Source organism: Scophthalmus maximus, chromosome 4 (assembly GCF_022379125.1).
Source record: "Scophthalmus maximus strain ysfricsl-2021 chromosome 4, ASM2237912v1, whole genome shotgun sequence".
In the NCBI taxonomy this organism is placed as follows: Eukaryota; Metazoa; Chordata; class Actinopteri; order Pleuronectiformes; family Scophthalmidae; genus Scophthalmus; species Scophthalmus maximus.
The window spans coordinates 10,447,631-10,475,615 of NC_061518.1; the positions used below are offsets into that span (position 1 = coordinate 10,447,631).

The 27,985-nt window shown below is 42.4% G+C and overlaps 2 protein-coding genes across 2 annotated transcripts; one reads left to right on the top strand and one right to left on the bottom strand.

Annotated features, from left to right (window-relative positions):
- Window positions 1-1,661: 1,661 nt before the first annotated feature.
- Window positions 1,662-11,754, top strand: tmem276b (transmembrane protein 276b). The gene is made up of 4 exons (XM_035627412.2): window positions 1,662-2,471; window positions 5,518-5,631; window positions 7,418-7,555; window positions 7,797-11,754. Exons 1-4 carry the CDS (start codon window positions 2,072-2,074, stop codon window positions 8,042-8,044), a joined length of 900 nt encoding a protein of 299 aa, XP_035483305.1. The 5' UTR covers window positions 1,662-2,071; the 3' UTR covers window positions 8,045-11,754.
- Window positions 11,755-11,813: 59 nt separating this feature from the next.
- gas2b (growth arrest-specific 2b) lies at window positions 11,814-26,319 on the bottom strand. The gene is made up of 8 exons (XM_035627408.2): window positions 26,180-26,319; window positions 22,053-22,276; window positions 20,852-20,961; window positions 20,545-20,686; window positions 19,130-19,193; window positions 18,327-18,900; window positions 18,094-18,201; window positions 11,814-13,194 (listed from the first exon to the last, which is right to left on the bottom strand). The coding sequence occupies exons 2-8, from the start codon at window positions 22,249-22,251 to the stop codon at window positions 12,988-12,990; spliced, it is 1,404 nt and encodes a 467-aa protein (XP_035483301.2). The 5' UTR covers window positions 22,252-22,276; window positions 26,180-26,319; the 3' UTR covers window positions 11,814-12,987.
- Between the last annotated feature and the right edge of the window lie 1,666 nt (window positions 26,320-27,985).

Here is a 27,985-nt window from a genome sequence, read left to right on the forward strand (position 1 = left end):
GTTAAGGTGCTTTGCGGCAGCCTGTTGGGTTGGATTGACCTCGCCGCACAAAAACCTGTACACCATTAGCATATTTTTTTACTGCAGTGATCCTATGCCTGAAATGTCATATGGGAGTGGAGGGAGGGGGTATCGATTGTGTTCAACACGCGTCCAATTTTCAACACAGTCCGTTTGGCAAGCTTCTGTTGCCATAACGACTCCGCCGCGGGTAGCCTTCCTTAGTCATCATCCTGTGAGCAGCCTATTGTCTGTGGGAGCCTTTCCTCAGTCACGGCACAGAAGGACAACAAACAACCACTATGCACACTAGTGGAACACATTCAGTGGGGAAAGGTGTGGAAGTGGAAGTGGAAAATCTTTTCATTGATACTCAGCTGAGTTGCCATTACCTCATTGTTTAAATCTAATTCCTGGAGGCTGCATTAAAATATTTGAACTCATGGATGACAGATGTGATTCTAAATGGCCCGTAGGTGTGAATGGTTGTTTTGTCTCTACATGTCCGCTCTGTGATGCGCTGGCGACCTGTCCAGGTTGTTACCCCGCCTGTCGGCTGAAAGGATAAGCGGTACAGATAATGGATGGATGGATGGATGACAGATATGACGTTGCTGAGGATGCGGATGGCCCTTCAGTTGCTTTGTGGTATACATTGAGAAATGTCAACCTTGAATTATTATTCGGTAAGAAGCTTTAACTGAACTTTACTGACTCACCAAAACCTCTACTTTTGTCACCAGCAGCTTTATGATTTAATGACTGTCCTGAAGTGAACCATCATTGTACAAGATATTGTTTATAATGTAAAAGTGACTAAATTATATACTACACGCCACTATATTTTTATCACCTAAAACACAGATCATTATGAAAATGACAAGTTGCAGTTTAACTATTGAATATTATTCCTTTTCAAAGCTCTTCTTAAAAGAAAATTTGTACAACCTCTTAGATGTTAAACTCGCTACGTTACCAGCTCTCGATTTGAAGGTGCCCAAATTCAAATGAACTTGATGTTTAAGGACCTTCAAATGTCAAACTGTTTCATTACATTTCTTTAACAAACAATGAATTTTATTCTTAAGCAGAATCCCTTGTTGGCTTCCTGTCGTTATCTGAGCAGGTGCAGATTATTAAGACCACTGTAGCTTTTGACTATTGTTTTATCTTTGACCATCTGATCGTTGAATCTTTTATCGATAGTTTTGTTTAGTTTAGTTTGTATTGTCCTGTGTTCACTAAGTGGTCATGCAAAAGAGCCCGGACTGCTCTCATGTGGCCACCCTGTATGAAGAAAAGTTGAATAATGAACACGCTTGTGGGCAAGAGTTTGCATGGCACATGAATAATTTGCAAATTCTTAAAATTCTACCTTACCTTCAAACACATGGAAACATTGACATTTAGAAGCTGGCACTCATCTCACAACCATTGGGGTTGATTGGCTGAGTCATAAAAAGGCCACAATAAAATAAACGGCACAGTAAAAGATCATTGAGCTGATAACTTAACAGCCACTTTGTTGTTGCTGTATTTGCTGCACTGAGTCTGTTTCCAGGCAAGGAAATAAATGACTATTGATCCAAAAGATTTAATGGCACATGACGAAATCCCCACCACCACCACCACCATTGCACCTGCCTTTCACATGTTTACCACCGCCAGGATGTGACCGCCCGGCCATCACAGGTGGCCACTCCCCCCGTCACGGTGCACGGTCCTGCCTGCGCCCCATCCCGCCGCATCCCGCAGCATCCCGCAGCATCCTGGAGGCGAGCGCGCGCCACTACACCACTGCCCCTGACTCCTCCTCGCAGCGTCGGTCGCCATCCATCCCCTCTCCTCCGGCACCATAACAGATGGTGGCAACAACACCGCATCCGCCGGGTACCACAGCAGCAGAGCGCAGCATCCCGACCGGACGCCGCCGGCCCTCGCCCCGCCATGCTCCCCGTGCAGCGGCTGTGAGCGCCGCCGTGATTTGATTCACGCGGTGCCGCCGACGACACCGCGGCCACGGAGGAGCCTTCCTTGCGACTGTTCTGGGCTCTCCATCGCGCGGGGGAAGATGGCCGCGATGAAAATATTAACCAGCACCGGGCTCTTCTTGGCGTTCTGCGCGCTCGGGCTGCTCGCCATGGCGATCTGCACCGACTACTGGTACGAGACGGACGCGCGGCGGCACCGGGAGCGGTGTAAAAACTACGCGAACAAGCGCAACGACCCGGGCTACATCTACATCTCCAACCACAACCTCCCGCTCCAGATGCCTCCGAGGAGCCTGCAGAGGAAAGGGAACGGCCCGGACGCCGCCGCCGCGCTCGTCAGGGGGAAGCGGCACTTCGTGGCCGCGGCGTCCGCCATGGAGTCCCACTGCAACCGGCAGTTCAACTCCACCGTGTCCGGCCTGTGGAGGAAGTGTCACCGGGAGGGATTCGACCTGGAGACCGAGGACCTCATCTACAAAGGTAAACACGCGCCGAGCATCACGGCCTGGCGTCGCGGGCACCAGGCCGTGATGCTCGGCGATGAGCTCACTCACCTACAGTCCGACACGGAGGGCCCTGGCTCTCCCCTGCCCCCCCCCCCCCCCCCCTTGGCGCTCCCCTGGCTCTCCCCTGGCAGTGTCCGTGTTTGACACCTCCATCATTCTCTTTATCTCGAATAGACGTGTGTCGTCTTTTATTCATTGGTGCATGTCGCTGGTCCATGGTGCTGAGTCTCCCTCTCTGTCTGAGATAATGGCCGGTCTTCTTGTTGTTTTTTTGTTTTTTTATGAGCCCATTTTGCATCTGCAGAAGACTCAACAACATCTGGTGAAGGTTAACGTCCCACCAGGGGATTTTTATTGTGTTGCAGAACACGTTGAATCATTGACAACGCACAAAGTGTGTGCAGCCCCGAACGACAATGAGAAGCCAGATCTCAGGCCTCCCTCCTGCTCCACAACACAAAGAGTGTGTGATGACAGAGTAGATGTACAGTGGATGAGCCTTCATGTATATATATTAGTATATATACATATTAACTGTCAGATGTATGTCTGGAACTGCACAATGGATCATTAGTGCCACTAATGATCCAATGTGAACATTGCGATATGCAAACAAAACCATTGACAATATGTTGCTGTCACTTCTGTTTTTTTTCTTCTTCAACTGTACAGTTGATATGTATAGATTATAGTTACATATATATGCTTTTGTTTAGCTGACGATACCTCTCAGTCCTGAAGAGATTACCTTTCAACAGCACGACAACAAAACAAATTTCTCCATCGCTTTAGTTGATTCAATCCTGTTGTAATTATACGATTTCACAAATTAGGTGATATTTGTTGTGGTGCTGCGATAATGGATATGAATTGTTCATGTGTTCGTGATATGATGTCCCGTTCTTGTACTTCTGCACTTCTGGGTCATTCTACAAACTGTAGCCTGAACGGAGGTGCAGATTAGAATTTGCCTCAGTTAAAAATCTATTTACTGAACCAAAAACATTTTGTGGACTCCAATTCAAATGTTTGTAAATCTACTTTGCCTTATCTGATTACAATTTCCTATATTCATTTCTATTCATTTTGATACAAATATTGAGCCCAGGTATTGGTGTTGATCAATGAGGATTTTGATATCATGTATTGATGCTGCTTTTTCCAGAATATTTGATCATTAATGTGCCACTGGGTTGCCAGAACCAGATTTATGGACTAATAACTAACAGTTGAAATGAAGCTAATCAAATATCTACTTTATTCTACTTTACTGTCACTGCCATGATTACTACACTGAGGATGAATTTGAGCATGAATTGGTATGAGTGTTAAAGTGATGCCATTTAAATCACACAAAACATTGCATCACAGTAGTTCAGACTTGTTTTCAGAGCTACACCAGCCGCTCAGGCAGCCTAAACACCTGTAAGTTCAGACCCATAGTGAGATCAGATGTCAGTGGCCAGTCGGATGTTTTAAAGTTTCCGTATTCGAACTCTGGCTACGCAGCAATCAAGGTGATGCAGTATAAAAAAACCTGTGATCAGAATGAAAGACAAAAGCAGCCAAATGTTTGAACAAGTGAATGCGTCTCATCTGGGAACATGATTAATTGAAGATGATTTTCTCAAGCACTTCGGATTTGTTGACTTTGAAGGTGCACAGGGTAAAATGTGTCTGTTGTTTGTGTAGCCATGATTACAGTGCCGGTGATCAAAGTGTCACGACAGCAGTGGTGTCTGGGAAACGTCCGTTTCTGCTTTAAGCAATTTCTGCTGCTGTGGACAGATGTAGGGTTGGGATATGTAAACAAATGAATAGTAAAATCGTTATCAGTATTCATTCATTCATTATTATAATAACCAGATCTAGTGCACCACAACATCAGGTATTGTGGAGCACTAGAGCAGCAATACATAGCTGATTAGTCGATTGAAAGAGCATTTAACAGCAGCTATTTTGATCATCCCAGAAAAATATTTGTGTTAAATGCTATCAAACTGATTATCTTTGGGTGTTGGATTGTTGCCGGGCAAAACAGTGTTTAAAATTGTGCCAGGTTGTCATTAGCATTTGTCATGGAAGGTAAATTCCCTTAACATAAGATGTGAAACTGTTGCCGGGGCTCCAGACTGCGACCAAATTTTGAAATAGTTAAAGTATTTTTTAAAACTACTCGCACGTGTGTGACCTGCAAATTTGCAGACGTTTTTTTCCTTTTCTCTTCCCCATGTTGAAAAACGAGGGAGCGACTCTGCCAGTGTAGGCCAATGTGTGTTAGAGGGGGAGGGTCCGGGAGTTATTAGTCTTTTTTCTACATTCAATCAAAAATTTGACATTGTGAACTTAATATAAAACAGCACATTGTAATTCCTGTCTTTTTTATTACCATAGCATTTATCATTGTTATATTAAAATGGGCGAAATGTGAATAATTGCGTTGCAGGTCGATTTAAGGTGTGCCCCTAAATGTTCTGCTTGTGCTCCTGGTAAGAAAAGAAAGTTAGTCTGGAGCCCTGAAGCTGAATTTAAATCAGGCGTGTACGTCAAGCAGAAGTCTTAATAACTATGGTGGTGTATTGTACCGATATAAAATATCTCTCCTTACACAGCAGAGAGTTGGATTATATACACTGTCTCCATCAATATTTAAAATCTGAATATAGACCATTTTAATTACTGCTCTGACTTTAAAGTAAATATGAAGAGATTCACCTTAAATGTGAACAATTAAGGTTCTGTACATTGTAGAATAATCCATATTGTTTCCAAATCCCCCTTTAATAACAATGTAGGAGTGGTTGGGAACATGAGGTTAATAAGGCCAACTCAGTTTATTAAAGCTCTTGTGAGGGTGTAAGATAAATATGAAGTGTTTCTACCATGTGTATATTACTTAATAATCCCACAAGAGGGAAGAAGGTTCAGAATGAGGGTATTACTTGATTATCTCTCTCTACTTGTATGAAGGATATTTGCTCAAGTAGTAATTGTCTCCATCGTTCTTTATTCTTTTCCAGGAGTAATTCAAAGATGCACCCCAGTCAAGTATCACTACACTTCGTCCATCCTACCACGGAATTTACCCGTCAACATCACAAAGACCATACGACAGGATGAATGGCATGCACTCCGTAAGTCTGAAAGTGTTCCTCTGTCTTCATTGACTTGGTTAAATCTTGGTTGATTATCCTTTCTTTGATCTGCAACCTGATAAGATTGAATGCTGAGGTTTAAGACCAAAAAAAATGGTCTTCCTTACGAGAGCCCTGTGAAATTAAGGGGCTTAGTGACTCAGTCTTCTAAGTAAATGTGAAAATTGGTGTCCCGCAAGGAACAATTTAAGGTCCTATCTTATTTTCATTGAGCAGCTCTACCACAGGCATTTTGAGATGTTTTGGAAATTTGAATTTACTTCATTATATCCCTGTGCTGTCATCATTCATTTCGATCCGTCTACATTAGGACATAGGCATAATACCTTAATGCTAGCTGTATGAAAGATTGTACTGATGGTGTTGCAGGCACAGCTGCCCCTCACTCCTGAACAGGCAGCATTGGTTATAAGCCCTCCTGTTTAACATTACATTACATTCATTGAGCAGACGCTTTTGTCCAAAACTACTTAGCATAAGTTCATTCAGACATGAAGATATTACCCAAAAAGTGCAAGAATCATGTGAGTACATACAAATTGATCAAATAGACAAAAGTGCTCAATTTTAGATTTAAAAAAAATGATTAATGGACAAAGGTGCAGTCTGAACAGCTGAGTTTTCAGTTTGAAATGGAAAATCTGTAGTGTTTCTGCTGTCCTGATGTCAATGGGGAGCTCGTTCCACCATTGGACAGCAAACTCTCTTCCATGTCTGAACCCGGGACCAGAGGTTATGAAGCCATCTATCAGGGAGCCATTGGCTTTTGAAATGGCTTATCTGTGGACATTAGGATGGACAGATCCCCATCTTCTTTTAAATCTCTCCTTAAAACACTCACTTAGGCCTCTTTGTCTTTCTTGATATCCTCGTTCAAAGAGAGCGGCTTGACCTTGGATTGCATCAGTTATGATTTTCAGTATTATAAATGGAGAATTTAATCTCATCGCTTCCAGGTGTTTTGTTTTATGTTCTGTTCAGATGTGTCAGTGATTTTCTTCAGTTTTTTTAGTCAGTCTGGTGATTCTGCTATGATGTTGCTTCAAACACGCTTTGCTCAACCAGTATCTACATTACTTCTTATTAGTATTTCTGCATATCAATAATTCATATGCTAGATTTCTTTATTCTTCATACTCCTATTATTATAATCTATCACAATTCTGTCAGCAGCTTATTGTAGTAAAGCTTTACGTTGTGGATTCCTGATTTTAGAATTATTTCCCAATATATTTCCGTTTTTGTTGGTTGGGATTTTGTAGGACATCTTGTATAAAGTGGAGGGAAACTGTCACTTGACGCTGTATCTCCTGCTAAACCACTGCACAATTATTTCCTATATTTATTGGCTGAAGTAAAATTAAGAAACTATATTAATAGGCCCCTTTTTCACAGCAGGTGTTTTTAAGTGTCATAGTAGGAAATGCACGGGTGGGTGGTACTGATAACTTAAACAATAGCTCTGTTCAGTTCAAGTGTCCCGGTGAGATATGACCATATATTTTTCCAACATGCCAAATATCAGGACCCTGCAGCTGAAGCAGCAAATTCATTAGCTATCATTCTTTTTTCTTTTTTTTTTTTACACCTGTGCTTTTCTTACTGTCACTTCTCAAATTGTCGTCAGTGAAAAAAGCCTATGAGCAACGATAACTACTGGGTTTTCTACATTTATTGATAAGAATAAGCCTTTACAGTAATCGCCAGTTTCATCATTCAGCACGTGTGGGTCACAGTTCACTTTTGTTTTCCTCCCCGTTTGCAGATCTAAGAAGAATGACGGCCGGCTTTGTGGGCATGGCTGTGTCCATCATTCTCTTTGGCTGGATCATCGGAGTGCTGGGATGTTGCCAGCAGCATGACCTCATGCAATATGTAGCTGGGCTACTCTTTCTCATGGGAGGTACTGTGAGAGCACATATGTTCACATCCACACACGAGCATGCAGGCAAAATCCAATTGCATTCAATTTCTGTATTTATTTGGTGAGAGCTGAGAGCATCTTTGGCTCACCGCGAGATAGTAGATCAATGTTGTATAGTAACATGATCCCTGTCCTGCAGTAAAATACACGGTGCATGTAGGAATTTACTAATGGAACTGGAACCATTTAAAATCACTGCTTGTCTCATCTGTTCACACAGGAACATGCTGCATCATCTCCTTGTGCACATGCGTGGCAGGAATCAACTTTGAGCTATCCCGCTACCCCCGCTACATGTACGGCCTCCCTGAGGACATTAGCCATGGCTATGGCTGGTCCATGTTTTGTGCCTGGGGGGGCCTCGGGCTCACATTGCTGGCCGGCTTCCTCTGCACCCTGGCCCCGTCCCTGAGCACGCCCGCTCGCACGACGACCCACAAGCCAAGGCAGGAGAATGGAACCGTGTGACAGGACTCAGGCATTGTGAATCAATTGACCCACCGAACACAGAAAACCACACCCTTCCAACTTTGATGTGCAACTCTGAAACAGTTTTTGTCTGATCACCGTCTCACGCCATCCTCGACATCGCCATTCCCCCCTCAGTGTTTTCAGTGTGCCTGAGTTGTGACAGAATGGAGCAAAATAATGACAAAACTTCACGCACTCAATTTCGAAAAATCCCAGAAGGGACCTCCAGGAACAGCAAGAGCAACACCTACGTAACATAAGACGGAGGCATGGCTCTCACAGCACAAATAAGACGTTTTTTGGTTCCGATTTTTGACATGCAGACTTTATTGTGGTCTAAAAATGACTGTTTTCTCTGAAGAGAATTTGTCTTAAAATGGTGCTCTCTTAGATGCTTACAGCCACATACACTCCCAAACGAACACACACACACACACACACACACACACACACACACACACACACCAGCTTGTCCACACATGCTCAGTTACTCTGGGTGAATCATGAGAGAAATCATCCAGAAGGAACAAATCCACAAATATCAGGCATCCTGTCAGCATTCCTCTTTCAGTCGAGTGATGTGTGCTGTGTTATTGTTCGTTATGAGAAAAAAAAAAAAAAGGAGAAAATAGTCAGGCGTTAACTGCCCATTGTCTATCTCTAGTGTATCACACTTACCAATGTCAAACATGAGCCCAGGTGATAGAACGTCTGCAGCCTCTGCAGAGCAACAAAGTGGATCTAGCAGCGTGGTCCATTCGATAAAATACATTGAAAAGAAAGAAGAAAAAACCAACATTTGATGCTTCTTTAAAGAGTCTATATGTACAAAATGCATCTCTACGTAGATCCAGATCATTCTTTGTGTAAAGTAGATTTGAATAAGAATGTCTGTTTTCTGTTTATTCAGAGGTGAGGACGGCTGATCGCGTGGGCAAAGAGTGACATGAGAAAGAATCCGAGATGTATTCAATAACATGAAGGTATATATTATGGTATTAGGTGAAAAAGAAACAGGGCTATAGAATAAAGCATTGAGTCACAGTAACTGCTGAGCTGTGACTTAAATCTGCTGTGCTGTTACCGGCTGTGAAAGACCCGGTTGTTTGCTGACAGCTGAATCACAACCTGACGAGAGCAAAACAAGAAACCGAACTGTGGAGGATGTATTTCATTACTCCATTGTTTACCCTTAATATTGGTCAGCTGTTTTGTGAAATATTCTGGAGTACTAGCAAGTTAAGCAACTTTAGAAGAAAAAAAGTACAACTCAATCTAAAAACAAAAGCACAAGCTGTATTCCTGTTTTTCATCTCCACTGAATTCAGAAACATAGTGATGTTCCACAGTGGTAGAGGGCCAAAGTCAACTGAAATCATAAAATCATATGTTTTGTTCTGTTTTCCTGGTGGTTCAATAACACAATCAGTAAGGCCTGTAAAGGCTTGTTTCATTACATTCATTGGCAATCAGCATGTCATTCAGTTTGCACACGTACGTATCAGGACAACCAAACAAATTACAGTTAAATGGACTGAATCCTCGTCAAGTTATTTCAGTCGTCTGTATGTTTATGATTCAATAGCTCAACTGAGATTGCATCAGAAAAGCACAAAAGGTAATTAAGAAAAACTCACCATCCCACAATGAAAGGCACAATATGTATATACTTTTAAAACAAAACCTAAAAAAAAATGAGGGTCAAAATTAGATAAGTAAATCCATTTGGGTTTGATTGATCTGTGGAACACATCTTGTATTATCTCTTGATGAGTGAAATACATATTAATTGTGTTCTAACTTACAGAATGGTTCACTACACCGTGTATTATGTAGTGTGTGTAAGGAACATGGGAGTTATCAAATTTTTCTCTAACCTTTGAAATTCAATTCTTGGATTAGAAATGCATCCAAATCTGCTGTTGAAAAAAAAAAGCACAAATAGTGATTTAGAAAATGCTCTTGACTGCAGAGGAGTACATTAAAAGTTCTTATCCAAGTAGTGTGTTTTTAATCGTGGCATATTCACATGAGGAAAATGAAGAATACTTAATTGGCTTTATTGTCCAACAGTTATAAAAAGCAGGCAGATGTTTTGCGTAGACACCAGCTGTGTTTTTGTTTTGTTTTGTTTTTTAAACAACAAAATGAGTAAAAGTAAAGTAATAAATCCTTGTAAAACATTTTTGATTTGAAATTGGAAATGCCATTTAATATTATCAGATGGACTGTTACACACCTTTGATCGCGTCATTGGTACAAATTAGAAAAATGCCATCAGTTTTTTCTCACAAAAATTGTACACACCGTATGTAGTATTAGACGGGACCACTGCTTGAAAACAGGGTGAAGCACTTAAGACTGTAAATGGTGACGGTGTTGGATGCAAATATGTTGATTACAGGAGATGAGTCATGAGATATTCTATCAGCAATGTCAGTTAACATTTTTAGAAAGAAAAAAAAAAGCCAGAAACCACTTTCCTGAAGTCAAGAGCAGCATTAACCGAGGCATGATTGAAAACAGTCCAGTGTCTTTGTTGAATCTTTGCACTTTGCTGAGTCCTATAAAAGTCCGTGAGCCTGAAGTCCTCGCAGGTGAAGTGACATTATATACAGTATGTTTCCAAGGCCACAAATGGGAGCAAAAAATGACCGGAGCATGTAGGAAGCACCCAGTTGTGTCTTTTACCAAGTGTTAGGGTTTATACCATGTTGTGTGAATAGGTTCAGTCAGTGCAGGCTCTTATTGTGAAAATATTTAAGGCTCTTATCATGAAAATATTTATGCCAGAAACATGGACATGCCATAAATATAGAAATATTTATACACATGGTCATTGCATTGACAATTGAGTCGGTGTATTTTCTGACATCCCGCGGCTCACAGAATGCAACGCTGTCTGGTGTTTTTGGTTTTATGACGTTTTAAGTTCACAGACTGATACACGGTAATTCAGTAATTGAATTATTACTGTGAGCAGTAAACTGTAATGTATAAGTATGATATTACGTGTCGTTAGGAGTGAAGCACAACTGCACACAAATCTTAAAATTTTTCTTTTCTTTTTCTTTCATTTGTGTGTGTATGTGTGCGTGTGCGTGCGTGTGTGTGTTCCAGTACTGATGATTTGCCACGTGCAGGACTTTCTCTAATAGTATTCCAAGCAAAAAAAATTGGATCCACATGTTTACACCCCCATATCTCAAATTGTAAATTTCAAATACACAAATGCATAACAATGTCTATATTTCGAAACAAAGATTTTTGTTATTGGTTGGATTCAGCTTCAACATAGGGCAGCAGCACACGGTAGCAAGGTTTACAAAACATGAAAAAGAAAATGTACGTTTGGAGAACGAATGAGGTCAGCACAATGTGTCGACGTATCTGAAATTTGTTGTAAAATCCCTCTCAAGTCGCAACTTCCTGTGTTTCATGATGAATTTAGAAAATGTACTCCGTGCAATGAGAGATGCCCCTGTGAAAAACGCCGCCGTTCAGCGTGGCACTCGTTTCAGTAGCACAGCTTTTATTTTCTACAAGTCATTTATACTGGTTCAATCCACTGCAGATGTTCTGTGGGAACTAGGAAGACAGTTCAGTCTTGCATGATCTCATTACAGCTAGTTTCTTTGAAATATATTTAAAACCTGTGTCCATTTTTAATTGATTTATTTTACTGAAATAAAATATGTAATTATTAATAGTGTTGTGACTTTCGGCATTTGCGTTTGTTTCCAGATTCTGTAGTTTTGCAGATGTCTGTGAATCTGTGTTATTTTTAGTTTTTATGAAAAGTTTAACATTTCACTCTCTTGGGTGGCCGGCTGTTTAATACTGTTGTGTCTGTGGGGATGACGTTGTTTGTAAAGTGAAAACTGAAAAAAAAATGTAAATATCCAATTCAGTTGAGAGATGATTGTCCTCACGAGGTAAGATATCATCCTAACTGCACTGAGGCCTGGCCTTTAGTCACTGAGGACATGGTGCCATCTAGAGGGAGGGCGACGTTTTGTACCGTTGTCTGTTCTAAGGCTGAGGCGATAAACTCACTGTTACACAGGAGCGTAGATTAAATTGGGGGAGGGAACAGAGATTGCGTCCCCTCCCCTTCTCAGAAGGCAGTATTGGATACCCATAAACATAATTTACTGCAGGGTGCGCAATGTATTATTGAAATAATCAAATGTACATTTTTAACAGGAACCAAAACAAATATTTATCCAGTAAAATAGAGACAAATAATTCCATACATTAAAAGTCACTATACATTTAATGTTTCAGACAACTACTCAAACTGCTCAGCTACGAATTCAAACTAAAGCACCATGATACATAGACACATACATGTTTACGAACTACACTTCAATAACACAAGTCACTGTACAAAATGCAAAACGTAACATTATTGATATGGTTCTACACCAAATCTTCATTGATGATGATATGAAGGTTAAAATGTACAGTATATAATAACTATTGCTGCAACCAAAGATTATTCTGGAGATAAAGCTATGTAATTCATATTTCAGACTATAAAAGTCAGAAATAGGGAAACGTTCTTGTTTTAATTTCTCACAGATTCATTCAGATTTGTTTTTATTCACCAGACCAAAATCAGAAGATATTCAGTTTGTGATCGTCAGGACAAAGAAAACCAACCCTTCTAAAAGTGAGTAAGAAATTGAATTGATAATTCATTTCCTGCCAATGGACTAATTGTTGCATACATACAGTCTTGTAGTTTACTGCCAAGTTCTTATCGTTTGTGGATAGTTCATTCAAATAACCACTTTCAAAAAGTTGGATTGTTATTTAAATCCAAGGCTAAATGGATTTGAAGTATGTATTATATCATTGACCTTGTACGGTTTGGTCTGATCGAGTGTTCCCCACCGCTGGCCGGAGCCAGAAGCCAAGTCGAGCACTATTAGAGTCTACTTCTTGCCACGGTAATGGGCGCCGACCACCATGTAGCTGTCAGGTGAGATGTTCAGACTTGGTGACTTCGCTTTGTACCTGCAGACCCTGACCTCGGACCTGCCGGCCGGTCCTCCTCTGCAGGGGTCGTGTTTCTGCAGGTAGCTGATGAAGGTCTCCCAGCCTCCGCCCACACGCACCATCACGTGACGCTCATTCAGCATCTGCAAAGGTGGAACGATGCGGTCCCGAGACAGGGATAGATTAGAAATAATGAAGCATGCATATATTTTCTGGCTGTGTTACTGCCGGGATGTTTATGAATTCTCAATTACATGGGACACACACACACACACACACACACACACACACACACACACACACACACACACACACACACACACACACAAACAATATTCACAAGCTTTTCGTGCATGTGTAGCTCTGGCCACGAAAGGCAAATGATCTCTCCAATTGCTTTGTCAAAATCTCATTAAACCAAATGAAACGACGCGTCGTGGCACCAGCTGAGCACACGCGCAGGATTAATCCACATATGAACATGCAAACACGCACATGCAGTGACGCACAAATGCACACCCACATACATCTGCAACGCAAACCATCTAATAAGCACTACTTTGAAGTTATAAAAAAAGAGACCACTGTACAGTAAGCCTATCTTTCGCTTCAGGGACGTCAGTTTTATCTGAATCAACACATCCTCCTCAGACAGCCGTCCTTACAGCTGAAAACCAACTGCTGCCATGGCAACCACTGCCACAATATAAAGCCTGGAGGAAGAAAAAGAATGAAAGGAGAAATTGAGATGAGTTCAGCGCAGACCCTCAACTCCCAGTAGACATTAACATTCCCAGGAGGTCTTTCAGAGCCATCCGTTGTCCTGTCGGCACCGGCCCACCCCCCTCTCGCCTTATCACCAATAAACCCTTCATTATGGAGCCATTAAGATTGTGATAATACAAGTAGATCTGCTCGTCGAATGTGGGGAGGGAGTGTGCCCTGTGTAGCGGGGGGGGGGGAAGAAATCAATGGTACAAGCACAGACACACGCACGACACAGCGGCTTTTAGAGGGAAACTCCAGACGTGGTCTGTCTCAGCTGTCATCCTGCAGATTAAAATGTTAGGGTTGACAGGGGTCAAGTCTGACATCCTGAATAAACCACTCATGTCAGACGTGGAAGGAATATCACTCCGCCTGATCTCCATCCACAAAACTTCAGTCAGCATCTCAAGTTTACTATTACCAAATGATGTCCTTGCAATCGGGCATTGAATATCAATTCCAATTAGACAATGTTTTTCCCCCAGTATTTATTATGTGTTTTTAAAATAGCTAGTATTCCAATTTATTAATTCTCTTACCAGCTAATAATTTCTTAGAAGCTTTTGTCTTTCCTCTGATGTTGTTGTGCATATATCTATTTTTTCTTATCAATACTTTGTGCCACTTGTTGGTTATTTCTCTTTATACATCTTGTTTTTTTGTGCGTGTGCTGGTTGTCACAAGCCCGCTTTGTCAGACAAGACTCCTTTATTTCTGTCTCTATAACCCTCCCCCCCTCCGGTCTCCGTACAGAGTGTGCTACGTCTGCAGCCCATAAACTACCGTCTGGATTCCCCTGTGTCCTCCCTGGCAGCTCCATTGATTCCCTCTCTCATTCGCTGCTGAAAGATGCATGAGTGTACCGAGGAAAGAGGAGTCATTTGAATACTTGCCAGTAGGAGGCAGACTTTAGCCACATCCGCTGCTGCTGCTGGCTGAGGGGCTTTATATGCACTTTATGAGTAGGCTATGATGTGATGCTCTGTTTGGAGCCCCTGGGAGGGCACATTGATCAGACTGAGGACAAACCTTTGCAATCTCTGAATGTTTGTTTTTCAATTTTTCCCCTCGTCATTTTGCGTTTTATAGATTTTAAAACCCCTTGAGGATTTTTCTTTTACTGTAAAATCAAAACAAACCATATATTCATGGGACCTAGAGCGTGGACCTTGGTGACTTTTGTGATGCCCCGCAATTCCCTTTGGTGCCACCATGAAGTTGACATTTTGGTTTTGAGTGAAATTGTTGAACTATTGTTGAATGGTTGCCATGGTATTCGGTGTAAATATCATGGTTGCAAAAAAGTTGCCTACCGCCTGCAAGGATTTGGTGAATTTTTTTTTTTGGTTTACTACAAAATACCTGCTAAACTGATGCCACTTCTATCTGCCTCAGCTGTTTCTTCAGCTTTAGCAAATATTAGCATTTATATGGTGAACATGGTTAAAAAAAACAAAAAACTGCTAAGCATCTGCCTTTTAGCATTATCCCTGTGAACATGCTAGCATAATTTTAGCATTTGGCTAACTGCTGTGCCCTAAATACACAGTTGCTATACTAAGTTTATTCCCGCTTATTCCACAGATGTCTTCGTTTTTTGTGTGATTCACCATTTATGTATTAATGATTCATATTTAGGAATAATCGCGTTATGCTATATATTATTGGAAATCGTTTTTTTACTTTCTTCCTGCGCTGTAAGAGGCCAGAGGTCAGGGTCACTTGCAGAGCAAAGACCCTGCAGCTTCTTTGGCGTCAGTGGTCAAGGACACTCAAAGAGGATGATGAATGGGGTTTTATACCAAAAAGATTTTGCTGAAGATGAGAAAACCTCTACACGCTGATTTCATTTGACTCTTTGGATTTATCTTTCATGATCAGACAGCACGATAAACAAAGAACTGATGTGGCATGATATTGTGAAGTGTCTGAATGTGTCTTCTCCCTCCACTGACACAGTCAGACAGTGTCCCTGCTACAAAGCCGAAGGAGAGCCTAATTGGGTGCAGAGAAGAAAGAAAAGCCTTCCTCTATTTCAACACCAGAGAATGGCAGAGCACTCCAGGGCCGGCACGATTGAATAGTCTCCATAGGGAATAGAGAGGGGGGTAGACAGTTTACATGTGAGGCGGGGCGGTCATGCTCAGCCGCTCATTAACAAGCTGTCTGATTAAACCCCTCGCTAATGACTTTGTCTCAGTAATCAATAGTATCTGCTCTTTTAAAAGGTCTGTACACATTGAACGGCACACTCTTCTCGGAACAGCACAGGGGTTATCGTGGAATATGGTAATTGAGGTTCGGGGGCCGTGTTTGCCTGCACACACGCAGGCAGCTGTGAGCTACAAGGTAATGGATGGAGTCAGGGTTGATGGGCCGCGGCGCTCTGTTCACACAGCCGAGGTGCGCTTGCCTGTCGGCGGATTGGAGGAAAGGGAAGCGAGCAATGCATGTCGAGTCTACAAACTGGTAATTATGGCAGAAAACTGACAGATGGGCAGTTTCGTTAAAACGATGTAATCGCAAAGGCGGCGTGGAGAAGGTGAGCACATGAGGTCAACAGTTGAAATAGTATAGAAAACAAACTCTGAATGAATATGAGATAAGAGAAAAGGTGATAATTCTCTTTTCTCTACATTACATGTTCTTCAGAGCCGTGCACTCTGCTGACCGAACAATAAACTAATAACATGCTTTTTGGTTAGCACATCTTTACTGCCATGGTTTTCTCTGATGTGGCGTTCAAACACGTGCCTGCGTGTTATTGACGGGTCCTGCTCGTGGAGAAACAGATGTTCTGTGGCTCCAAGAGGAGAAGTTCTCTGCTTAATGAGCAGTGGAAGTATGTTGTCTGTCAGCCAGTCAAAATGTAGATGTAACCTCGCCGCGAGCAAACTGACGCCGACATGATTGATTTACCAGGTTAGAGAGTGTTGCGTCGATGGGGGTTTTCAATGCGATTAACAAAGCATCAAATGAGTTTCAAGTAGTGGCCATGTTAGTCACCAAAAGCTGTGACACACCTCTGTGTGAGTGTTAGATGTAGAATTCCTTTTTCGGAGGGATTTCCGCTTATGCCATTCCCAGTTATATCTTTATTTTTAATTTACAATATATGTACTTTCTGATAGATTTATGGCATCGCCTGGACAATATACTCCAATTTACAACACAGTGAGACTGTTATGTTTTCTCTTTCTACAGACGGATGGTTGCAGACAGTGAAGAAAACCCCCCCTCTTGTATTTAAACCCCTCCCCACACAGACAGACCTGGACTCCCAGGTGAGCTGCCATTTGAACCGCACACCGCACTCATATCTCCGCAGAATCTTCCCGAAAGAGTCGTGTTTGTTTTTCCCCTTCAGGTTCTGAACTCTTTGCCGAAGGTCCGTGTACTCAACGTTATTGTCAGCCCAGTCTTATCCCTACCATTGGTTGCCAGGCAACCCTGCCTCCCAGAAGGCCATTCCTCGAGCCTTTGTGCAGACGCATACAGGTGGAGCTCGACTCGGCGAAGCTGAAAGGCGTTGACATCTCCATCCTAAATGATTGCAAATCAGTGTCTCTGACACAACGCACTTGTTTCTGACTCAACTGATAATTAATGAGCCGAGGGCCTTCCCACCTCACCTCTTATTATTGTTTGTGCTGTATAGAGTCAATGATGCATCGTCATTGGATAAGCAAATTGACCTGGTTTACAATTTTCAAAGTAAGAAGTTAATTTCAACATAAAATTTTATATCAATGTTTCTAATTTGAATTGTCTGTAGCTTGAACTTATTTATTCAAATATTTTATAATATTCAGCTTATATTAGCTTATAAAATATATATATATATATCAGCAGGATTAACATAAAACTAGTGGAACCGTTGGGCATGAACCAACCTTGTCTTTGAGAAAAAAACATTTATACTACTCTTTATTTTCATTCCAAACAAAGTTGTTGGTACAACACAAAGGTCAGGGTGGATGGTGGATGTACAAAGTGCAGGACTTTGACCCGTGGTTCCCGTCCGAGTCCCACATGTGGTTACTGTAGGTTTTGACAACATAAGGTTTTTGGCAGAGGTAGAGGAAGGATTCTGGTTCCTTGGAAATGTTGACAAGGTAAATATGACCTGTCTCATGCTGGACTTTTATATGAATCAAGCCAAATGCAGAAAGTTCCTAAACATAACCATAAGAAAGTTTAGTCATGATTGCACGTAAAAAAGATCGCCTGATAACTCTATTTGTTGAAGACAGAGTTAGGATGATCAGACTTACCCGGATATATAGAACTTTATCCCCAATGCGGTAGCAGCCTTTTGGTTGCTTCTCAACAAGGAACCTGGTAGAACAGCTGCAGGGGGGATTTTCAATAATCTTCCTAACCTGGAACACATCAGACAGAGATGGGGAAAATCAAATACAAAACATACAGTGTACACCATTGACATATGTAAGCTCAAAGAAAAATCGTTTTACTAAATTACTAAATAGTAAATTAAAATACATACAATATCATCCAAAATGTTGTTGGTGCCCGTGCTCCTCCTGCATGAGGGTTTTCTGGAGGATCGAGGTGTTGGGGCCGCAGGTGGGGGGCTGATGGGGGGTGTACCTGCCGGAGTGTGGTTGTTGACTGTGGTAGAGGAGACTTTCGCAGGGGATGCCGGGTCTTGGCCTGGTGAGGGCGCTGACATCGGTGTTGGTGCAGATGTGTTAGTGGCGCAGGATGAAGAGAACAAAGGTGTTTGTGTTGAGGCTGTGGTTGTACACGGGTTAGGGGCTGAGATGGAGGACTGGGGAGGGGATATACATGTAGCCACTGGGTTTGTTGTGGCTGATGGAAGATCAGAGGCGAGGGGTTCAGGCAGACGGGTCATGCTCGGAGTGAGGGGCGCAGGTGGAGGAGGAGGAGGAGGGGGAGGAGGAGAGGGGGTTGGGGGCAGGGAGAACTGTGATGGTGAATACAATGATGGAGAAGGAAAAAAGGAGATGGGCAGAGGGGATGATGGAGTCAAGCAAACCGCCTCCTCCCTCTCTATCTCTCTCTCCAACTTCACCAGCCCCGGAGGCTCCACTCCGTACCTGAGAGAGAGAGGTTTGACAAGAACACAGCATTCATGAGGACAAATCAACACCAAATCAGGAGAACTGGAATCCCAGGGCATAGTTCAGCAGTTACCAGAGGGACCATGGATAATATATGGAGAAGCTCAAGTGATTATACATTCATCCATTGTCAGCTTCAACTGAACCCCACAGGTAGCAGTTAAGAGTGAGTGAAAACTTAACAAGTGAGCAGAGATTTGTTTACCTGGCTGCAATCCGCCCCAGCTCCATCAGGCACAGGCACACGTCCCGGGGTTGCTTGTGGAGGACTTCACACAGCACGTTCATAGAGTACAAACAAAGTGGGTAAAAGGGGCAAGCATAGGACAGTTACAAATCAGAGAGGAAAGATGTTTCCAGAGATAAACAGGAGTCTGAACAGGAAGCACATTTCAGGAGGTCTCTATTGTGCATCTCTATCTTTGAAGCTCTGGGTGTGCAGCTGAGGGCATCGGGGCACGACAGCTTCATCAACGAGTCAGTCTCTCCTGCATCTAGTCCAGAATGTATACATTGAAAATTGCTGACTTTTCTAAAACTCAGTTTGAACCGGAAAAAGCCCTAGTTGGTTAATTTGTCATGAAGACAAACAAAATAAGCACAACTACCGGTGCACAATCTCTAGCCATGACATCATGGCTGCATCGAGAGAAACAGCCAAGAGAAAAGTTTATCACCTGCGCCTTAACATCACCGGGGAAGGAGACGGAGGTCTGTCAAAGTAAAGTAAATGTACTCTCCCTGTCATTCAATTAGTCAGTAGATTAGTCTGCCTGCAGGGCGGACCTATTGTAGGCGGGGATTAACCTGCACATTATCATTCTCACGCATCTGCAGCCCTGCATGGACATGCCCCGGTAAGAAGAGCAACAGAGAAGAGCATGTTTGATGATACAGAGCCTCCTCGTGCACACAGAAGGTGTTAAGAGATCAGTGATTCTGGGGGTCTGAAAGCATAGAAATATAGAATCATCACATTTAGTCATATTTATTGTGATCATCGCCATGACCCACGTTGAAATCCTAATTCGTTGCTTGTATTTGGTTTATTTGAATACGTTTCTGATTTATAAACTTTGACATTTTAGATTAGCAGTAAAAATTGAATGAACCTGTTAAAGGCGTGAGTTATTAGAGGTTTTAGACTAGAGACGTTGTACAGAACAACAATATACCAAGAAAGTAAAACAACTGTACAAAAATAATATAACTTAAAAGCTGGCCTCAGTAAATAAACTTAATGTATTATTTATTTATTTATTTACAAATGATTTATACTCATGTTTATTCAGACACAGCCTGAGAGTCTGAGCTGGAATAAAGACAGTGAGAAGATTGAGATCAATGATGAATCAAAAAAGAAATATTAGGGACTTGATATTCTCACACAAAAAAAAAAACAGACAAGTATTTCTGAGTCTGATTCTGACTTGCTATATAAATTTTACATTAGTACGTTTGAATTCAAATCTAACGTTTTGAGTAAATCAGTTACATATTACGAGTGCTGTATAATAACATGATTCCTTTTATTAAGGTCTTCGCTCGCGAAATGGGGGAACAAAAGATCAGAGCTCCTGAAGTCTGTAATGTAAAGTGCAATCTCCGGTCTTCACTCACCCAAATCCTCTGACTCAAAAAGGTAAGCCTCATCCACGCCGATCTTTCGACACCAGTAGAGGAAGTTGGCTGCGTTGTCTCGGGCGAAAAACGATCCAGAAGTTGCATCAGCTCGCCAGTGGATCACTCTTCTTGTAAAGGGCTGTCATTGTTTTTCGATACACAAGCACAAAGAGTTTTACTTTGCGGTAACACATCGTGGATTAATGTTGGTTATTGCAGAAGGTTTTAAATATAAAAACTGGGCCGAAACAGGTCTTTATTTAAATAAAATTGTTGTGTGCGTGACTTTGTGTTGTTGCAGCACCTTGTCATTGATGCCGTGGATCATCTTCTCCTGGAGCAGCTGTGCCAGCTGACAGAGGACCACACCGTTATCTAACCTCTCCATCAGACTGTCTGCTGTGAGGTCCACACCTGAGGAGAACACACACACACACACACACACACACACACATATACATTAACTTAAACATTAACTTAGATATGATCTAATATGTTATTGAGAGAAATAACTGTTGATTATGGTGAGGATGAGCCATCTCTCTGTAGAAAAAGAATATATATATTATATATATGTGATGATGAAACTGTTAAAAAATAGAAACCCCAATTAACGTATTTTTCCTCTCGTCACAATCACTGTCGCATCAGCACTGAAAAGACTTTTGAAAAAAGCACCTTGGCTGATGAGGTGCCTGAAATGAGACGTTAATTTCCATTTCTGCGAATGTAAGTAAAATGAAAATCACATTTCACAAACAACATGATCCTGTTGCATAGAAAGCCTTAACACTATAAGGAAGGCAACACACTGCTCACCTTATTGTTTTTCTGCCTTATACATTCATAAAATGCCAAACATAGCCACAGGAATGCTTCGTCTGAGAAAAGCTTTGAAGTTTCAAGCGATAGCAGACAGGTCAAAACTTTGAAGCGTTTCTCAAAATCACTTTCCAATCGCTTCCAAACAGAACAAGCTGTTTTTTTACACCCCACCCTTTTTTTTTGGTAGTTTGTGCATCAGTCAGAAACTGGTTGTGTTGGAGTCTTGTCACCTTCCAGTCTCCCTCCAACAGGTCGTGACATGTGCACAACCTTTATGTTTCCCCTCACAAAGCAGTAAAGTGGAAGGCAACATCCCTTTCCCTGGAATCCCAGTCACGGTTCCCCTTAACGGAGAGGTACTTGAAGGATGACGGATAATACGAAGGTTAATGTGTCTCTGTGTTTAATGCACGTTTTTGCTTCAAAATAAAAGCCCCAGTTCTCAACTCAGAACGTGTCGTTGGTTATCGATGACTGACTGTTACGACCGACAGTCTGAGGTGATATTTTGGACATAATCATTGTTTAAATATGTCACTCAAACACAATGGTTTTGAATTAAAACGACCCCCTGCATTTAGCTGTGCACATGCGAAACATCTTTATCATGACTATGTTTTCGGAGGTATTGATCACAGTTTTCAGTTTTACAGACACGTATAGGTTTTGAAGTGTCTCACCCATCATGGTGTTGAGCCAGAAGGCCAGGTCTTCCTTCATGGGCAGCAGGCTGGCGTCGTGGCGGTACGGTAGCCACTGGTTGTACTCCTGAGGACTGGTGAGGCCCGGGCCAGCGTGTCGGTACTTTGGGCTGAGAAGGCAGTTCATCCCCAATCCGGTCTGGTGGCTGGTGCTCATCACTCCTTCGTCGCAGTCCATGCTTCAGTTCCAAACAATCTTTGGCCTTGGTGAGTAAAAAGAGCAGATATGTTTTACTTTTTAATTTTTTCACTCATGTTTAAAATTGTCACTATTTCTATTTGCATATATAAAATTGAATTCAGTTATTTACAGTTCACTTTACAGATGTTAAAGTGAATAAAAGATGAACTAAACCAAAATCACAATGTCACTCGGTTTAATGTTTTAAATCCAAATGACATTGTGATCAAATGTTTTTTTTCTACTCTTAACATTTTGGAAATATTTAAATACCATGAATGTATAATAGAGGACCCCTTAATTTGAAGTTCACATTCTCTCAAGTCTATCACAAAATATCTCTCACAGTTAAGAGTTGCTTAATATTTCCTCCTGTTCCATACTGTCAGTAAAAAGATCCCTTTCTCTTTTTATGCAGAAATGCATTCATGGTTACACAATATAAGACTTGGACAGTTAACAGCAAATCAACTCGTCCCAGTGGTATCTTCTTTATTTTAGTAAGTAATTTTTGTGCAAAAAGGGAAAACTACGGATGTTGTCCCACATCTTTTCCAGTGAAATTACATGAGGGAGTGACCTCCTCTCAGTCACTATGGTTTAACTGTTGAAATGTACAGTATGGGCATGGACGTATGGCGAAGGGTGTGAGCATGTCGCTGTTGTTTTAAGACAAACTTGAAATAAATCTGAAGCAGTGAATGATTCAAATGTAATGGTTTTTGAGGATAATAATGAGGGTTCTTTGGGCTGAAAGCACAAACCTGTTCTGCACATGTACAAAAGAACTTTCATACGTTGGCGTCCATGCATGGATCCTAAACACACAATCATTAATCAAAAGGATTAAACTGACTGACTTAATAGCACGTGCAGCCACAGCCCCGAGCCAGAATCCTGGTGCTGCTGCACGGCTCATTTGTCCTGATCCCAAAGCAGCCTCCATCAGGGAGCTCAGCCCCATGCAGAGGCACCGTCCGACTGCCAATATCACTCGCTGCCAATCAGACGGAATTGGACGCAACAAAAACACGCAGTGGGTCAGCGGGTCTGCTGAGCAGCGTACAGTAGACAGAGGATCAGTTTGTGCCAGATAACCGACTGTAAAGTTTTATTGTAAGGTTCATTACAAGTCTAAACGGGCGCTCAGACCAAAAACCGCCCTGCGTTGAAACAATGCAAATGCAGCGTTATTTGTGGCTCTGTTTGAGAGACTATTTTGAGAAACAGACGTGTGAGTTTTATGGTTTGTCAGACGCAAAAACATTGCACAGGGGTTTACAATATATGGGACTGGATTTGTGTCTAAAAATTAACTGTGACCATCATAATGTAAACAGTTAAAATACAGCATTCATTTTGCAAAGGCATCACGAGGAGAGTGAGTGCCGGCGTGCAATGCTGGATGAAGTTGCCTTGAAGCGAAAGGTCAGTCAACTCTTCGTTGGACGACCCTGCGTTGTTCTTTATATTTGGACTTTGCTGCCGCGTTGATCTGAATCGGCCTGATAGTCTGCAGCCATGCTTTAGTTGAGCTAAATGCTAACATGAGCAACAACGCTAGCACGTTTAGCAGATATCGGAAAAGCAAAAGGAATCACCTTTCAATGAATCGGGAGGATTCATATATATACGTACGGGGCCATGAATGTGTGTAATGGGGATTCAGCAAAAAGTTGTTGATATTTTTAGCTGCGGATCAAGGAATCCCTGTAGAGTCACATAGAGCCAGCATGACAAATACAAATCTTATCTCTAACAGAGACTTTATCTTTATTGGAAAAGTCAGGTACAAGTACACCTGGAGGGCAGCTGTTTAGGACCCAGCCAGGCAGCATCACAGCGGCCTGGCTGGGGACCACCTGTGTTTCTGCATGAATGTACCTGCAGCTCGGTGTTACAGATCACCATTACAAGTTCAAGTGTAGTGTAGTTTGCGAGGAAAAAATGCCTGACATCAGCAAAAAGTCGATGGCAAATTCCGTGCAGCATGACCGCAGAGGAAGCGGGGCAAACATGCAGTATGTATGTCAGTGAATTGTAGGGCTCAGGTCGACTGGGATAAATGAGGACTCTGTGGACAGACGATTCCGACTGGACGCAGAGAAAAGGGTCTTTTGTAAAAACATCACGCAGACGTGGCCCGGAGACAAGGTACTATATGAAGGGGCTCCCTGCCAAGTTTGAGGCCGGTTTACAGGCTGACCGTCAGGGCATGAGAGCCCCCGTCTTTAACAAAACACGCAGGTGCAAGTTTCACACCTCGGCTACAGGACGGCTCTGCTGGGAAGGGAATGCAAAGGTCACCCACTGGCCTGACTCTCGGACACTGGCCGTCTTTATATTCCTGCATGGCTGAGGGTCCGTGTATGTAAATACACACACTGGTGCATACACACACACACACACACACACACACACACAGGCCTATGAGCGCGTCCATCCCGTTTACTTTGCGCAACCTTCAATGATGTTTTTTCGCGATGAGAGCGAACCCCTCCAGTCTCACAGGCTTTAGTGGTGGAAACCCCTAAATTTACAAACCAGCCCAAGTGAAGATCGTGTTGCAAAGTAAAGGGGACTGAGCTGCAGCACCCGCCGAAATGCTTGAACATGCACAGTGTGAACAGAAGATGACAAGAGTGATTGATTGGTTGCCCTCAGCGCGGCTCCAACGCTGGTGTCTCTGGAGAATGGTCAGGCAAACAACTGGTTTCCCAGCTGAAAGAAAACAAAGTTGCTTCCCTGACAGGCGCAGCTCGGCACTTCTTCGACGAGGTTGTAGAGGACTCATCTCTTCATTCAGTAAAAATGTGTCTTTGTTTTTTCGACAAACAAATTTCAGTGCAACTCAAAGTTTGCTGTTACCGTAACCGGCACTCTGCCTATTTGTCTTCCAAGTCTGCTCAGCTTCCTCTCTGCGTTTGAAAAAAAACCCCCACTCTTCATGAAATATCGAGAGAGGAAACTACAAGAGGAGCAGCCGCTCTCTCCATCAGCTTGGAGTCAATGATCTGCAGTGGAGGTTAATGTCAATCCGGTGACTGAAATACAGGTGTTGAATGGCCACAACTGCAGCGGCGCACTCGCGTGGCTTCTTTCCTTCAGCTGCGTCCAGACTAAATAGACCTCGTATGGACACAGGATGGAGCGGTCCATCGCCCGCTGTCGCTCCACGCACCCTGACCAGCGGAGACCCACTGTACCCCGGCTCCAGTGAACCACAATCGAATACAGTTTTGAAAAAATTGAAATGGAAAAAAACTTTCCAGTGATTGCTTTAGTGCGAGGTCAAAGCCAATAAACAACGAGCAGCTGTGCACAGTCTGTTCATTGAGTGGATTCTGACTCAGGCCATGACAGGTCAGACACCAGGAACACCAGTCGATCGACGGAGCGCTCATGTGATTCAGAAACTCAAGTTTAATACTCACATTCAAACAAAAAATGCTTATTAGAGTAAAGATTCACTGTATGAGGAAGAAACAAGACAAGTCCAAAAGTGCTTTGACTTGTTTGGTCGTGATGTTAAATTATGGGAAAACACACTGATGAGTTCTAAATACTGGTGTGGTTACACTTACTGAGCTACTTTCAAAAACAACGAGGAACTTCTGCAGAAACAGTGAAATGATCCATATTGACGAGGGGCGTGTGCGGAACATAACCAAGTATATTCACTCCAAAAGAAGAACTGCATTCAAAATCGACACAAGTACAAGTACATCAAAACTGTACTCAAGTACAAAGTCAAGTTTTGATGTACTTCTTCAACTTGTGTCGATTTTGAATGCAGGTTTTGCACATTGAGTACTTGGGCTCCGCTCCGTCCCCCGATGAGAAATGTCTTCATCATCACATTCATCTCCATCATCATAATCACCGTCAACATCAGCCACACACATCGCAGGAGACGCACACTCACCGAAACGCCAACTTCAAGACGAAATCTCCTTCCTTTCATACAAGTTCGTGATCCTTCTTCTGTCAGACATCGCCAGATGTTCGCCGCCCTCAGCTCCGCCACATGTGGCGTGTGAGACAGACTCTCGTGAACACGCCTCAGGTTCGTGGCGTCCACTCAGCCGCTGAGGGCGACTTGTGAGACATCCTTACCGACGTTTCGTCAGAGGTTTCTATTTTTTATTTTATTTTTTATTTTTTTTGTGAAGAAACTTTTGGTTGCAAACTTTATCCGACATGTAATAAGGAACGCGAGTTCGGGTCAACTCGAAGTTTTATTGCGCGGAGTGCTCGTTTCCATAGCAACGTCGTTGCAGTCAAACGACCCATGGAGCGAAATGAGAAAATCAATCATATTGGCACGAGATTGTAAAACACTGAATTTGATCACAATCACGCTGCGATTTACTCAATATTTTCTGTGACATCTAATATTTCTTCCAGCAGTTTATTGTATCGATCTACAGTTTCTACGTAACTTTTTAATCTGCCCCACTACATTTAAAAAACCTAATATTCTACTGTTTGCTGTAAAAAAGAAAAGGTTTGTCAACTGTAGTTACATGTTCCAGAATAAACCATGTGAATAATGTGTGTGTGTGTGTGTGTGTGTGTGTGTGTGTGCGTGTGCGTGTGTGTGTGTTGTGTTTCTCTCTGTGTTTGTGTATGTGTGTGTGTCTCTCTGTGTGTGTGTGTGTTGTGTGTCGTGTGTCTATCTGTGTGTGTGTGTGTGTGTGTGTGTGTATGTGTGTATGTTTGTGTGTTTGTGTGTGTGTGTGTGTGTGTGTCTGAGAGTCTCTCTCTCTGTGTGTGTGTGTGTGTTTGTGTGTGTGTGTGTGTGTGTGTGAGTCTCTCTCTCTCTCTGTGTGTGTGTGTGTGTGTGTGTGTGTGTGTGTGTGTGTGGTGCAGTCCCAGGTGTGGCTGCTGGTTCATCAGCAGCTCTGTCCCAGGAGGGGACGAGTCCCTCGTGTCAGCACGTCGATCAGACCCTCCCCTCTTCCTCTGTAAGTACACACCTCCCCGCTGCCCTCCTGCTCATTTGCACTGGTTCGCATTCAACTGACCTATGCTATCTGGAATATTAATGAGGGTGTGTGTGTGTGTGTGTGTCGATGCATTAATCTCACTTCATGCCACATGCATACAAGATAAGAGAGTCAGATTAGATATTACCCTGTAACATTGAACGTTTTTTTCAGTCTAAAATGTGAGACAACATGCATTGTTTTGACTCAAGAGTCAACAATGAACTGAGTGTCAATCACATCCTGTCTCTGTTATAGAAGCAATGAGTGTTTTGAAGACTTGTTCAACTAATTATGGCTCAGAAGCAGCCACAGCGTGAATAGATTGTGTCTTAGCCAACAGAACATACTGTGGTTGTAAAAGGAAGCCAGACATCCATCTCTCAACACATTGACTTAAAGGTTAAGCCTGGTGGTTCTCTATATCCTCTTGTCAGTAAACTTCATGAAAAAGCCTTTTACCAGTAATTGATTGGTCTGTAAAGTCTTATAGAGCGTATTGTCCCGCCATAGACCTCAACTGTCCAAAATCTGTTAAAACCTTGTTCGTGAGTTGCACTGGTGCACTGGCTGACGTGCTGCTTCATTACCATCGCTGTGGGCACTGTGGTTTGTTTTGACTCAGTCACACATACATTGACCAGATGAATAGTTTCCAGTAACTGAAATGAGTCCACAGCACTTTCTGGTTTGGGAAATTATGTGACCTTTTATTTCTTGACGATAGGAAAATACAGAATATT

What these genes read in the sequence shown, in the direction of transcription:
- tmem276b (XM_035627412.2), top strand. Translation starts at nt 2,072, where the DNA reads ATGGCCGCGATGAAAATATTAACCAGCACCGGGCTCTTCTTGGCGTTC. An exon ending in CGAGGACCTCATCTACAAAG is followed by an intron (nt 2,472 to 5,517) that starts GTAAACACGCGC and finishes ATTCTTTTCCAG; the next exon opens with GAGTAATTCAAAGATGCACC. An exon ending in GGATGAATGGCATGCACTCC is followed by an intron (nt 5,632 to 7,417) that starts GTAAGTCTGAAA and finishes CCCCGTTTGCAG; the next exon opens with ATCTAAGAAGAATGACGGCC.
- gas2b (XM_035627408.2), bottom strand. Translation starts at nt 22,251, where the DNA reads ATGGACTGCGACGAAGGAGTGATGAGCACCAGCCACCAGACCGGATTG. An exon ending in CTGGCTCAACACCATGATGG is followed by an intron (nt 20,962 to 22,052) that starts GTGAGACACTTC and finishes TGTTCTCCTCAG; the next exon opens with GTGTGGACCTCACAGCAGAC. An exon ending in TCCACGGCATCAATGACAAG is followed by an intron (nt 20,687 to 20,851) that starts GTGCTGCAACAA and finishes AAACAATGACAG; the next exon opens with CCCTTTACAAGAAGAGTGAT.